The sequence below is a fragment of the Ailuropoda melanoleuca genome, chromosome 8, assembly GCF_002007445.2.
Source record: "Ailuropoda melanoleuca isolate Jingjing chromosome 8, ASM200744v2, whole genome shotgun sequence".
Lineage (NCBI taxonomy): Eukaryota > Metazoa > Chordata > Mammalia > Carnivora > Ursidae > Ailuropoda > Ailuropoda melanoleuca.
Genome location: NC_048225.1, coordinates 101,990,579 through 102,005,095, shown reverse-complemented (window position 1 = coordinate 102,005,095; position 14,517 = coordinate 101,990,579). Strand labels below are relative to the sequence as shown.

Here is a 14,517-nt window from a genome sequence, read left to right as displayed (position 1 = left end):
AAGTTGCTTGATTTCCCCGAGCCTGTTTCCTGATTGTAAAGTGGGAATAGTAATACCTCACAGAATAGTCCTGTGGATTAAATAATACATGCAAGACTACCTAGTACTATACTTGGCACATATCAGCTCACTAATATACTAATTAAATACTAATTTCCCTTCTTACTCCTTCTTCTCTACCCCTTTTATGGATCTTAAATTCTTAGGAGACACAGTGGATGCCTTGTCTTTTGTGATCCCCCCCCCCAAATTACAAAAAGACAACAATGGGGCATACTAAACTCCTAAGGCAGCAAGCAGGACATTTTCATATTTACAGTGAGCTTGGTTATGAAACCTATATGATTGATTTAATACCTATACCCCCCAGGGCCTTAGCCCTGGACAAATATAATTAAATGTGCTGTCCATAAGAGAACATATACAACTATTAGTTTCTGTAAGTTTTCAAATAGTCTTCTGTATGTTTAAAATTTTTTATTAAAAATTATTACAAAAGTGTTTAGGACATCGTGAAGGGAAACTTTATCATATTCCATTGTGAACATTTGTGGGTGCCTCAACTTCCCCTGAGATGAACTGAGAATTAAATGAAAAATGACATGCAAATGCAAAATATTATGTTTAAGAATACCATGTCTGTCCACAATATGCTTTAATCAGATATGCTTAAATACTTTATAAATACTAATTTCCTTACTACAGAGTCTTTTTGAACAGTGAATAACAATGTGCAATGAAATAATCAAGATGTGGGGGCACTGGACGCCTGGGTGGCTCAGTCGGTTGAGCGTCTGCCTTTCGCTCAGGTCGTGATCCTGGGTCCCTGAATCGAGTCCCGCATCGGGCTCCTTGCTCCGCGGGAAGCCTGCTTCTCCCTCTGCCTTCCGTTCCCCCTGCTTGTGTTCTCTCTCTCTGACAAATAAATCAATAAAGTCTTAAAAAAAAAAAAAAAAGATAAGCGGGTACCTAGGTGGCTCAGTTGGTTAAGTGACTGCCTTCAGCTCAGGTCATGATTCAGGGATCTTGGAATGGAGCCCCACTTTGGGTTCCCTGCTCAGTGGGGAGTCTGCTTCTCTCTTTCCCCGCCCTTTGCCCTTCCCCCTGTTCGTGCACTCTCTCTGAAATAAATAAAATCTTCTTTAAAAAATAAAGATTTTATTTGTTTATTTGACACAGAGAGCGAGCAAAAGAGCACAAGCAGGGGGAAAGGCAGAGGGAAAGGGAGAAGCAGGCTCTCCACTTGATCCCAGGACCCTGGGATCATGACCTGAGCTGAAGGCAGACGCTTAACTGACTGAGCCACCCAGGTGCCCCAACATAATGGTTTTGTAATAAGAATTTTTAACTGGGCTAAAATTTTCAGGGATCAATAATATTACATTTCTTTGGCTATATTATTTTCACATTCAGAATCAGGGAAGAACTATCTGGCTCCAGCTGTATAAATAAGCTAAAATTGGCCAAGTCCAAGTTAAATCCTTCTATTCTTAAGAGGTGAACTGAAATTTCAACAGGAAGAATTCAATCTCAATACTAGGAAGTTCCAGGAAATACTGCCTTACTATATTTATTTTATTTGCTTCCCCTCCCCCCTTAGATTGTTAGAGTGTATAATACCCTCTTTGGAGATTGTCCTAAGTTCCTTGGGTAATTTAACTGCATCCCTACCTGGAAGGAGAGGAATGTATCTTCAGCCGCATGATTACAAAAAGCAGTAATAATTATTATAATCTAATTAATTTACCTGGCTCAACCAAAAAAAAGTCATGCCACAAAAAATAAAACAAAATTAATCTGTGTATAATGGCTCAAAAAGTTTTTCAAAATTACAAGCACGGAAGTTTTTTTCTGAAACATCTTCTGCCAACCAGGACTTTCTGAGAATAAACTTATATAATCAGCCCATTAAATAAACATAATAGTTTAGATTTACTAAACAAATACTCTCTACGAAATAAAATCTTTTATACTCAAGTGAGTAAATTCTGGCAAATAATCCTGTGTATAAATAAAATATAATTTTTGTGCTTTTAAATGTACTACGTGATCTGGCTATGATGCATCTATATTCTTTTGTGAAGAAACTTTTGTTAAATAATTTCCCACACATACACTTAAAAAATAAATCACAGTATTAGAATCTTCCCTTTTTAAAAGCAATGACACCTGTACCCAGGTAAAAAAATTTTCAGCCTGGCCTCTATTCTCATCAGTTAACATACCTCCCTCTAGTGGACAAATGGAAACTGTACATTTAGAGCCTGTAGAGTCCTTTTACCTTTTTTCTTGTTCGATCCTTTTCAGTTTAGTTGTCAAAATTATTGGTATTTCCTTGTTTTATGATACCATCTCTCCTTTCCACCAGACGCAACACAGTTCCTGCTTTTTCTAAGAGACATTTTAAAGACTCATTTCTCAGAGAACTACCCAAGGAAGTGATCAGTTTCAGTTCTGAAGACAGAACTGTAATTGAAATACAATTACATTTGGGGTAGGAAGAAAATAAAGAAGACATTGAAGGAATTAAAACAAAATATCGGTAGTAAAATAAGCAGCCAACTCCAGATTTATGACAGAAAACACTTCACTACAGTGAGTAAATACTAACAATAAATGCAAAACCCCAGCAACTAACTGGAAATTAGACTGGACAGTCCCAGGATTCCTTATGTTTGTAATTCATAAGCTACTTCAGTTGATTCATTCTTCCAATCAATGTGAGGCTCCCCAGGGTAGAATCATAGACAGAGTGCTAGTGAATGTGTGGATCTCTGCGGGAGAGGTAATATGCATGCAGTGGGCTCGGGAAACACTGCTACTTAACACCGATTTTAACTAAATGCAGAAATCACTGCAGTGGCCAGAATTATATTGGTTTGCAAGTTTAGAACGACTGGCCATTATTCCTATGCCACAACTCTTCCAAAACCACACAATGAGCTGAAAGCAGTGAGATGTGGGCTTGGGGTGTGTGTGTGTGTGTGTGTGTGTGTGTGTGTGTGTGTGGTGTTGTTTTTCCACCCACAGTATTCCCAAAGGCTAGTCAGGTTCCAGCCATGTCCTTTAGATTCAGGTCAGGTTCCAGCCACCCATGAACGCTCTTGGAGCCTAGGAACCTCTGAGAAGTCAAGGCTGGCTCGGCCATAAACGGGTACTTCCTTGGTCAGGTAGTACCACACTTTTAGAGTTGGAAGAGGGCCTCAAAGCTACGTATTCTAAACTTCTACCCAATACAGGGATCCCCTTTGCATCCCTAATTAACTTCCACTTGAACACTTCCAGTGATGAAGGAATTCACTACGTCCCAAGTTCACCTGTTCTGTTCTTCGGGGGTCTCATTGCTAGAATGCTTTATTGGGCTAAATTTTGCATCCCTTTAACTTTCATCCATTGATCTTCGATGTGTCCCCTGACGCAGTAAAAATTTCCATTAAATGAAGAGACGTACCACGCAGTCCCTACTCCAGTTCAAATATTTCCAGTTCTCTTCATTGTTCCTCCTATGAGAGATTTCCAGCTCCTTCCCTGCTCTGACAAAGAGAGCTGACCTCGTAACCGAACTTAACACCGCACGGGCCACACCAAGTGAGGCAGCCGGCCCGAACCTGCGAACGTCCCGGCCCTGATCCACAGCTCCGCGTACGAGCGGGAGTGACTGCGTCCGACGCGCGCTCTAATTTGAAAGCGGCGTGAGCGGAAGCCAGGCTCAGAGCGCTGTCCAATAAGGGGCTGCGCTCCTCTCCCGGGCATTGCCGCGGGCCAATCGCAAGCCCCTCGTGGCGGGAGGCGGAGCGACGCCAACCGTCTGGGCGTGCGCAGGCGTGGGCAGCAGCTGGTCCGGGCGGTGCTAAGCTGTGAGGTGAGTACCACAGGTAAGAGGGGTGATTTCTGATTCTCCGGCGGAGAGAACGCGTCCCGGCCGTGGTCCCTATGTATCTTGGGAACCAGAGGTCCTGTTTGTGCCTAGTGTCGGAGTTTCCTGTCTTCGGAAGGAAAAGCTGGGAGAACCGGCTGCTGAGCGGAGGCTCTGCTGGAATCTACGCAGCCCGTCGGTGGCCGGAGCTGCCCGAGACGCCCCTGCCCCGCAGGGAGAAGTGTGCCCACGTTTCCAACACCAGTTATTCAGACTTACTACTGTATACTGTATACTGTAGGCATTATTGGTTTGAAAAGGAAGAAAAGATTATGACGACTATACCCGCCCTCAAGGGATTTTTGTCCCATGAGAAGAAGCGGTCAGAGATGAATAATAACTCCCGATGCAAGTTGGTGTGGAAGCACAGAGAGGGTGACGATGGAAAGGAGTGAAGGATTGCGATGCATTACTAGAGAAGGACAAGAAGTGATCGTTTAATGTGTACTGTGCAGATGTGAAAGAGAATGAAACCCTTAATGGGCAGCAAAAAGGAGTCGGTGTGGCTGAAGCATAAGTTTGTGGCGAGTAGTTATTGGATATGAAGTTGGGGTTTGATTGTAAAGAATCTTTGTGCCCAGAAAATGCGCAGTAATTGATAGCTTTTGAGCCAAGGAGTGTCATATACCAATTCGTGTTAATATAGTGAGATTGGGATCTGGTTGCCTCCATTAGAGAAATTGTCTTGCTTATTCTCATCCTATTCTAATCCCTTTACCCTGCCGTTCCCCCTGGGTTCTCATTTTATATAAAAGTATGCTCTGTTTCTTGTGGATTGTGTTATTGTGGTCGCTTTCTCAGTATCTGCTTACTGAGAAAAGTAGTAAAGATCTGTGTATAAAACGCAAGGTTACTTATCCAATGAAATACCTGTTTCCAAAAGATGATGGTCTTATGGGTGCGTCTAAGGAAATTTGGAAGTACTTTAAAAAATAATTTATATGAAAGACTGTTGTAATGTAATTCTAACAGTTTAATTCACCTGTAGTATTATTAATCTCATTTAAATATTTCTGGAAGAGTTTGTGAATTGTGGAGGAGCAGCAAGCCTGGAGATTAGAAAAGGAAGATCCAAAGGACCATTTTGTCTGCAGCACAGTTCAAGAGACTGTCTTTACCTAGCCAGTACACAAATTTAGTCTCCTTTAAACATCCGTATGGTGGAGGTAGATGGCCTCGATATAAGTGTATGATTATCATAACAACCATCCAATAACTACAATTTGTGCCCACCAGGTAATCTTCTGATTATAATTAGTTTTCCAAGTAGAAATAGCTTAAGGAGGGTATGTACGGGATTAAATTAAAAATTTTATCATAGTTGTACAAATTAATAAATTGACCTTTTAATGTAAATTAAGCCTTTGTGAGTGAGCCTGGAATAAATTAGTACATCTATTAGATGTACTACTGAATCTAGGTTTACTGCCAAATTGAGTATTCAGTTTACAAAACAGAACCAGATCCTGAGATGTATATATGTGTGAACTTTTATGAGGTGATTCTAAAACTCATATGGAAGAGCAGAGGATCAAGAATAACTAAGACATGCCTGAAGAAAAAGAACAAGGCAGAGGAACTCAACTTAACTATATATCAAGTCTTATTAATAAGCTACAGTAATTAAAACAGTGAGGTATTGGCTCAAAGATAATCCAATTGACCAGTGGAACAAATTGAAGAGTCCCAAAACAGATCCACACCTGTATGCAAATTTAGTTTATGACCCTATCAGTGGGGAAAGGATGGACTTTCCAATAAAAAGGACTAGGACAATTGGTTATTTATATGGAGGAAAAGATCCATAATTGGACCTCTACCTCACACTATACACAAAAATCAATTCCTACTGGATTAAAGGCTTAAATGTGAAAGCAAAATTGTAAAACGTTTAGAAGATATAGACAAATATCTAAGTTCAGGAAAAAAGAAAAATTTAATACATAAAAGTGTAACTGTACAGGAAAAGTTTTTAAAATTGATTACGTTAAAGTTAATAGTTGTGTGTCTGTTAAAAGACATGAATAAACTGGAAAGACATGCCACAAACTGGAAGATATTGCATGTGACTCATATCAAAAAGATTGATAGCCTTTGAGTGGCAGCTTAAGGGAGAACTAGAGTTAGGAAGGGTGTCGAGTGTGTGTAGGTGTGGGTGTTTGTTTTAGAAGAGAGAGATTTTGAGCATATTTGAATGTGATGGGAAAAAGATTGGAAATACTGAAGAATTGGGAGGATGTGGAATCCAGAATACATGGAGAAAACCTCAGACATTTAAGCATTCACTAATAAATATCTCAGAGTGACACTATCCCCATCATATTCATTCCTTGCTGTCCTCACAAAGCATATATAGACTTTCTCCCACAGCTAATATTTGTCAAGCCTTTTCTATGCCAGGCATACTGAGGATGCAGTGGGGAGCAAAATTAGACCCAGGCTCTACCCTCATGAGTTTATAATTTATCAGCGGAAACAGACATTAATTGAAAACTTGTAGTGTTTTTGTTGTTTGTAGAACACTTATTTTTAAACTGTGCTTGAATAGATAACAGGAAGGAAATGGAAAAAACTCCAATTCCTTCCTCAGAGTAGGGATTAATATGAAGAGTTTGTTTTTCACTAAACTGAAGCCATGTGCTAAAAACTCAAGTCACTATTGCTGACTATTTCAAGGTTGCCCCTTTTCTCCCCAGTGAATCCCAGCCAGCTTCTAGTGTGGTGCAGTGAACGTGGGTGGTTCCTTCTACTTGGGACCATGCAGAGAGCTTCACGTCTGAAGAGAGAGCTGAACTTGTTAGCCACAGAGCCACCCCCAGGCATCACTTGCTGGCAAGATAAGGACAAAATGGATGATCTGCAAGCTCGTAGGTATCATGTCATGCCTATGACAATCCTATTAAAGATTGTGCTGAAATCTGAACATTTGTGTATTCTAAAGTAGAGAACAATGGCAAGGTCAAAGTACCTTACCATCTTTCTAAACCTAATTTGTTTACATGTATAAAAGGTTTGCTTGACATTTCTTCTTTGGCCTTTTATTACACCTTTTGCTGATTTATAGCCAGGATTTGGGCATTAGCTCTGGAGCAGTGTTTAGACCAAAGATCACCATCTCAAATATCTGTGAGGCCAGACAGGAAACATAATTAGAATAGTGCAGTACAGACAAAACAAATCTGCAGCTTATATTTGATCTGTGGTCAGTATTGTCCAACTTCTGTTTTGATCTTCTGTCTGTCCTTTGTTTGACACCATCAACTTTTTGGGTACATTGCTGCATTGCATGAGAAGCTTGTTAAAGCCCTAAGAGAGAATTACTGTCCTAGACCCAACTTTTCTTTAGGACTGTAGACTTTATTAGGAGTGTATGGTGTAGTCATTCAAATCATCTGATTACCTCTTAATTTCCTTTTTTTTCTTTTAAGAAATAATAGGTGCTGCTGACACACCTTATGAAAAAGGTGTTTTCAAGCTGGAAGTTACCATTCCTGAGAGGTTAGTGTGAATTAGATTTTTTTTTTTTTTGAGAGAGAGAGAGAGAGAGAGAGCACATGAGGAGTGGGGTAAGGGCAGAGAGAGAGAGAGAATCTTAAGCAGGCTCCATGCCCAGTGCGGGGCTCAATCTCACGACCCTGAGATCATGACCTGAGCCAAAATCAAGAGTTGGACGCTTAACTGACTGAGCCACCCAGGCGCCCAGTGTGAATTAGATTCTAAACTTGCAAGGTAAAGTACGGTTATTGGAAGACAGAGTAATGTAGTAGAGTGTTAAATGTAGGAGTTAAAGGTCCTAGGTTTTAATCCTACTCTTATCGTGATGTAATGTGACCTTGGGCAAGTTATCTTCTCTCTCTGGAGTTCAAATTCCTTCTCTAAAAATGGGCTAGATCACATCTAAGGCCCCTCTTTTCTTCATTGTGCTAAAATATGCATAACATAAAATTGATCATTTAAACCATTTTTAAGTGTTTGGTTCAGTGGCATTAAGTGTATTCATGTTGTTACGCACCTATCACCATCATCCATCTCCAAAACTTTTTCATTTTCCCAGACTGAAACTCTATACCCATTCAACAGTAACTTGCCAGCTCCTCCTCCTCCCAGCACCTGGCAACCACCATTCTACTTTCTGTCTTTATGTTGAGGCCCCTCCTACTTCAGGTCTCCTTTAAGGTTCTCATCAGGTGAGTTGTAGTTGTAGTTTTGTGCAGAATGGGGAAGGGAAGAAATGAATGTCTAACTGTTGATATGTAGATGTCTTTTCACTAGATCAGATCCTGGCCAAACTTATTAAAGTCCTGAGAGAAGTAGCTTGATAATCATGTGATGTATCAGTTCTGAAAATAGGCTGGGAATCTTCCAAGGTTTGTGTCTCACTAAAAAGGCATAATAACCAAATGTAGTGGGGGCATCTGTGTGGCTCGGTTACTTAAGTGTCTGACCCTTGATTTTGGCTTGGGTCATGATCCCAGGGTTGTGGGATTGAACCCTGTGTTGGGCTCTCTGCTCAGTGGGGAGTCTGCTTGAAATTCTCCCTATCCCTCTACCCCTCCCCCACACACATGTGCACGCCCGCTCTCGTGTGCTCACTCTCAAGTAAATAAATCCTTAAAAAAAACATGCAATGTATAAATCTTAATTTGATTCTGTTTTTCAAAAACCTGGCTACTAAAAAAAAAACCAACTGAGGATATCTGAATAGTAGATGATACTGGGAATACATTTTTAATTTTTTCATAGGTATACTGATAGTATTGCAGTTATATAGGAGAATGACCTCATTCTTGGGAGATACGTGCTGAAGTATTTACAGGATAAAGTGGTTTGATCTAGGTGGTGGGTACATGAGTGTTTTTAATGCTATTATTTCAACTTTTCTATTGTTTGTAAGTTTTCATAATAAAAATTTGAGGAGAGAAAAGGTTTGCTTCTCAAAGGCTGTCTTCCTGATTAGTCACCAGGAAGGTGTTTATAATATATGTTTATAATGAGACATACTTCAAAAAAAATTCTCTATTGTTCTGTGCTTTCAAAGGTACCCCTTTGAACCTCCTCAGATCCGATTTCTGACTCCCATCTATCATCCAAACATTGATTCTGCTGGAAGGATTTGTTTAGATGTTCTCAAATTGCCACCAAAAGTGAGTGGTGGGTAAAGGGTGGACACAGCATTGTGTGGTTCTCATCTATAAAACTTGAGTTAGAGTATCACATTCTTAGTAATACAAAAGCTGCCTATCTGTCTGTCTATAGGGTGCCTGGAGACCATCCCTCAACATTGCAACTGTACTGACTTCTGTTCAGCTGCTCATGTCTGAACCCAACCCTGATGACCCACTCATGGCCGACATAGTAAGTATCCTCATTGCCTCTGCAGCACATGTCCTACTTTCTTCATACCTCTCACTTCTCATGTATGAGGATAGCTGTGGCAGCTGCAACTTAACCTCTACAAATCATTCTTCTCTCCATTGACTCTTATATGATTTTGTCGCAGTCTTCCGAATTTAAATATAATAAGCCAGTCTTCCTCAAGAATGCCAGGCAGTGGACAGAGAAGCATGCAAAACAGAAACAGAAGGTATGATGATTGTACAGTTCTGATTTTACTACTGTTGTTAATCCATTAAAAGTGTAATTATCTGTAAATGCATAAATGGTTATTAACTTTGCCAAATTTGTACCGTACTCCAGAGTAGCTAATTGATCTTTTTCTCTTATTATTACAACTTTCTAACTAGTTACTCAACAAAATAGCCTAGTAACTCAACCAACAGTACGTTTTTCCTAACGGTTGTCATCTTTGACAACACTAGAGGGCAGGCAGCATCTGCTTAATTTTTTTAATATTGTTGGGGGTAACAAGGATAGAAGAGAGGTGACTCCGATTCTTTTTTGGAAGTTTTCTTTTTTAACACTGAGAAGGGACTACTGCAAGAATCAGGAAGGAGTGAGAGAGGTATAGGAGAGAGGGGGAAATTAACATTTCTTATGGGACCTTTCATAGAAGGGAGAAGGAAAATTTCCCCAATTTAAGTTGATAGAGCTTCCTCAATTAACAATACAAATTGTAGGAACACAAAGATTTGCATATTCTGGTTCTTGCTGAGTTATAACATCCTTCAGATTGAGTTAAGTAGCAGTTACTTGTGAAAAGAAATAAAAATTTAAAAGATACAGAAGACTGAGGAGGATGCTTTGGAAGGGAATATCATATATGAGAGGCAACAAAGAAGTACTTGGAAAGAATATTACAGTAGCACTTCATTGTTCTCCATCCTGGTTCCTAGTGTGAACCTTACATTTTACCGTATCTGCTGCTTCTTAGGCTGATGAGGAAGAGATGCCTGAGGATCTTCCGGAGGCTGGTGACTCAGAAGTGTGCAGCACGACACAAAAAAGGAAAGCCAGGCAGCTGGGAGGCATAGAAAAGAAATTTCGCTCTGATGCTTAGGGGTTTGTCTTGGTCATAGTTAATATATTCTTTGTTAAGTTGGTCTAATTTGCCTACCTCTCTTTGATGTTTTTCTTTCTATTTGATGACATTATCATCTTTCGTGTCCTATAAAACAGACCTTGTGTATTTATATATTCTGCTTTACACTGATTCTCTGAGGCTAGTTTGTTTTATTTAGCTTGTACATACGTAGTTTGAAACCTTTTAAACCTGAAAAATAAATAACCACTTAATGTTGAGTGTGTGTTTATCCTGAATGTGTGTCTGGGAGCAAACTGTCCAGAAAGCTATATAATAAGAACGTTAAAATATTTGGAATTGTTGTCTTTTATTTTGCCAACTTACCAACATCACTAGGGATGGTCAGTTTTTGACGTAGATGTAAAATCGCTGTTGGAAACAATTCAGTTACCACCAGGCTTTCAAGGATTCTAGGTTTTCAGAAGTCTTAACAGAATGTGGGAATAAGGTAATAGACCCTTTTGTTCCTTTTTTTGCAGTTTTCACTTTTTGTGATTTACATAGCTGGTCAGAATTACCATGGTAATAAGTATTTATTGAACACCTGCTGTGTACCGAGCATTGTGCTCGTGTTTTAGAAATAATGGTGAAAAAAATCAGACGTGAGATTAACCAAATAATCATACAACTTTAAATAAGGATTTTTGTAATCACTTTCTGTCCCTAGCTTCATTTCATGGCAAGTCCTACTCTGAACAGATAGGTGCCAAACTTGAATCCCCTACTCACGATTTTATAATCTACTTAGAATTTATTATTCTGTTGAGATGACAGAGAAAACGGATTTGAGCAGAAATCAGTTGAAGTGGAAAGAGGCTGCCCATACTGAGTGAAAGACTTTCTGAAGAATGTAGATATTAGGAGCCTTAGGTAGAAAAATAAAGACTGTATTGTCCCTGTCCATATCCCAGTGTAGCAGTTTTATCCCGGTGCAGTGATTTTATACCTAGGCTAGGCACCGTGCACGTAAAATAGAGCATCTCTGAAAGAGCAATGTCTACTCATCCACCTATGAGTTACCTTGTACCCTCACTCAGCACAGCCTGCCACAGAGCACATGTGGTATTGGACTCAAGGCAAACAAGACAGGAAGTGTGAATTTATATAATCGGTTGACAGAGGATGGCATAACTGAAAATATAAATTTCTTTTGTATCTCCCACTTCATCCACTTCCAACTTCTCTAGAATTCTTGAACCCATTTCTCAAAATTAGTTCTCTTTTAAAAGCCCAGAAATGATTTTATTCCAGGCTTTTCTCCTATATTCATGCATATTTAAGCCAGATTTGGGGCTTCTAGATAACATTAGTGTATCAGTTGGGATGCTTTCAGCTGTGAGTAAAATACAACTCAGACTGGTGACAATACAACAAGGTAAGTTCTAATGGAATAAATGGAAAGTCCAGGGATAGGGTGAGCACCTGGATTGGTGTGTTCAGAGGCTCAACAATACCAGGATTTCAGTCTCGTTCCACCTGCCATCCAGAGTAACAACTTTGTCTTGGCTGTCTCCTCCTTAAACATACTCCCCTTTCAGAGTGTCTCCTAGCAGCAGTCAGGGTATGTACTTTCTAATTCACACCCAGCAAGCCACGGAAAGTTCCTATGACTGGACCCCCCTGAAACCAGTCGCTGTGGTCAGAGAAATGCCATGTGCTGACTGATCAGGGTGAAGCCAGACATGAAGTGTGAGACGGGGAGTCGTTGTAGGAAAGGAACCCCTCCTATGGGACAAACCCCCTACACAACTGATCCGGCACCAGATCTGGTCAGTTCTACCAGCCACTTCTCCGTCCCTCTACTAACACTAGTTCAAGGCATTCTCATCTCACTTGTTCTATAGTCACAGCCCTTACCATGTCTGCTTGCCTCCAGCCTTGACCCTCTATAGTCCACACTTCTCACAGCAGCAAGAATGATCTTTTGATGATGTCAAAGCCACATTTTACTTCCCTCCCTCCAAGTGGCTTCCTTTTGCAATTAGGAAAAAAAAAAAAATCCAGTCTCCTTCCCTAGGCCAGAAGACCCTGATCTAGCCCCTGCTCGCTTTATCTATCCGTCCTTATGGCATACCCTCTACCCCTATACACCACACTCCAGCCACACAAGCCGCTCCCCATCTCTTGGATACATCTAGCTCATTCCTTTTTCAGGGATTTCTACATTGTCCATGATGGCCTCAGCTCAAATGTAGCTGCCCCAGAAAGTCCTTGTCTGTCCCATCTAAAGGAGCACCTTGAGTCCCAGGCCCTCCAGCCTATAGCCCATTATCCTGATTCACTTTATTCGTAGCATTTGAACCTATCAGAAAATGTGTCCATTGTGTGTACATTGACTCCAAGTGCTGGGGATATAGTGGCAACAAGAAACTTCTCTAACTGCAAGAAAAACAGAGCCAAAAGTGATTAGAACTCATCTATCCATCTCTCTGACTTAGCAAGTACAGAGGACCTGCGCTAGAGAACAGAAATGAGAGAAAATGAGAATGAGAAATGCCCAGGTCCCTACCCCCAGCCCAAGAAACAATGGAAAAAGGGATAAAAGCATGGACACTGGGGTCAAGAAGACCCCAGCCCAGCCCCGGCAGTGCTGCTTACCAACCGTGTGCCCTTAGTATGCTTTTCAATCTTTTCTGTGCTTTGGGTTCCTCCCATAGAACGGGGACAATGATAGTACCACACTCATGAGGTTGTAAGGATTGACGGAGATAATGCACATGAAACGCCCAGTACAGGGCCTGGCACAGTGCTGACATTTACTGGGGTGGTAAATGCGTGCTTGGGTAGTGCGTAGCTGGGGACGGGACGGAGATAGATAGTGGTCCAACCACAGTTGGACCCCAAAAAGATGTCCTGCCCCTCGCCTACTCGCCAGTCTGCTCTGCTCCTAGGACGAGCAAGCTGAACGAAGTTTCCCAGCTACACACCCCTAATTAAAGAGGAGAGATGACATCCGTGACTGATCATATAAACATTGCAGATTCCAAGCTCCCCTCTCCTGCTGCCCCCACTCCCTCTCCCCACCTCTCCCCAAAAGCTATCTAAATAAGAACAGATTTTACCACCCACCTTGTGGGCAGTCTCGAAGCTAAGACTGGGGACTAGCTATTTATCCTTCGGCTGCTGTGGGAATTCAACACACACAAATAAAGCTCCTTTTCCAGCCAAGTGTGTATTTTTCCATCAGCGTGTGGCCCCCCTGCCCAGGTTGTCTTGTTTAGGTTGGGGCAGCCTGAGGGAGGGAAGAACAGGGTGGGGGGTAGGGGGCTGTAGTTTCAGAACCTGCTCCCCAGGCTGGCTGGCTGCAGGGCAGCATGGAGTCCCACAAAGGGCTGCCAGGGAAGCCCAGGAGAGGCTGGCTAAGCCCGGGGTGACGGACCCAGATGTGCTACGCCCAGAAACGACACGTTCCACTTTCTCCTTGCTCCGTGGCAAGTTGCCCCTGGCTCCTACCATGGCTCCCAGGGAGTGCCCATCCTTTACTCCAACTCTGTTTCCATCAAGGATGACGGGTTATCCAGGGTCTCTCCCACCCCACCCCCACCTCCCACCCCCACTCCAGGATTTTTCCCCTTCATGTGCTTTCCCCGCTTGCCTTTCCCCCTGATCCCACAATCCCACTAGACTTCGTCCCCTTCATTCCATGGTCTGCATCCTTTAATCAGGACCTTGCAACTCTGCTTCAAAAAAAGCCCTGCTGAGGGATCTTTCTCCCAAACCTCCCATCAGAGGCAACTTCCTTTTGGGGTGCTTGTGGTGATGGTCGTGGTGGTGGTGGTGGTGAGTTTTTTATTTGCTAGGTTCTCTTCAGACCTGGGAGTTATGTCTGGGGAACTCCCCAAACAGGGTCAGGTGGTGATGTTCCTTCTGGGGGAATGTCTAGGTTTCCGTCCCCTGATGGCCCATGACCTCCAAGGTGTCTCCTAGTGCTGATATCTGGCAGTTCTGTGATTCCCTAACTACCTGTGTGATCCAAGGCCAGAGCCTGCTGGCGTCAGACTCAGTGATGAAATAAATGAGGTTGGTCTCAGCTACCTTCTCACCTACCTTTCCATCCCCCCCCTCCTCCAGCACTCTCTTGCCCTGCATTACCCCCTGGGGCCTCCCACCCACCTCCCAC

At 41.9% G+C, this 14,517-nt stretch overlaps 1 protein-coding gene and 1 long non-coding RNA gene across 5 annotated transcripts; one reads left to right on the top strand and one right to left on the bottom strand.

The window, feature by feature from the left end:
* Positions 1 to 644: 644 nt before the first annotated feature.
* LOC117803271 lies at positions 645 to 3,637 on the bottom strand. The gene is made up of 3 exons (XR_004626960.1): positions 3,452 to 3,637; positions 2,282 to 2,391; positions 645 to 915 (listed from the first exon to the last, which is right to left on the bottom strand). It is a non-coding gene; the product is annotated as an uncharacterized LOC117803271 (long non-coding RNA).
* Positions 3,638 to 3,798: 161 nt separating this feature from the next.
* On the top strand, positions 3,799 to 10,615 carry UBE2T (ubiquitin conjugating enzyme E2 T). 4 transcript variants are annotated; one of them, XM_002914593.4, is made up of 7 exons: positions 3,799 to 3,862; positions 6,613 to 6,783; positions 7,345 to 7,414; positions 8,955 to 9,060; positions 9,173 to 9,271; positions 9,417 to 9,500; positions 10,248 to 10,615. In XM_002914593.4, the coding sequence occupies exons 2-7, from the start codon at positions 6,675 to 6,677 to the stop codon at positions 10,371 to 10,373; spliced, it is 594 nt and encodes a 197-aa protein (XP_002914639.1). In that variant the 5' UTR covers positions 3,799 to 3,862; positions 6,613 to 6,674; the 3' UTR covers positions 10,374 to 10,615. The 4 variants fall into 4 exon arrangements, with proteins under 4 accessions (XP_002914639.1, XP_011217185.1, XP_034522938.1 ...); XM_011218883.3 differs by having other exon boundaries at positions 3,805 to 3,875; XM_034667047.1 differs by lacking the exon at positions 3,799 to 3,862 and adding an exon at positions 3,896 to 5,152.
* Positions 10,616 to 14,517: the final 3,902 nt, after the last annotated feature.

Bases quoted from the DNA above. Each gene is read 5' to 3' on its own strand.
- UBE2T (XM_002914593.4), top strand. From the start codon at position 6,675: ATGCAGAGAGCTTCACGTCTGAAGAGAGAGCTGAACTTGTTAGCCACA. The intron at 6,784-7,344 runs GTAGGTATCATG...TTTTCTTTTAAG, and splicing joins AATGGATGATCTGCAAGCTC to AAATAATAGGTGCTGCTGAC. The intron at 9,501-10,247 runs GTATGATGATTG...GCTGCTTCTTAG, and splicing joins ATGCAAAACAGAAACAGAAG to GCTGATGAGGAAGAGATGCC.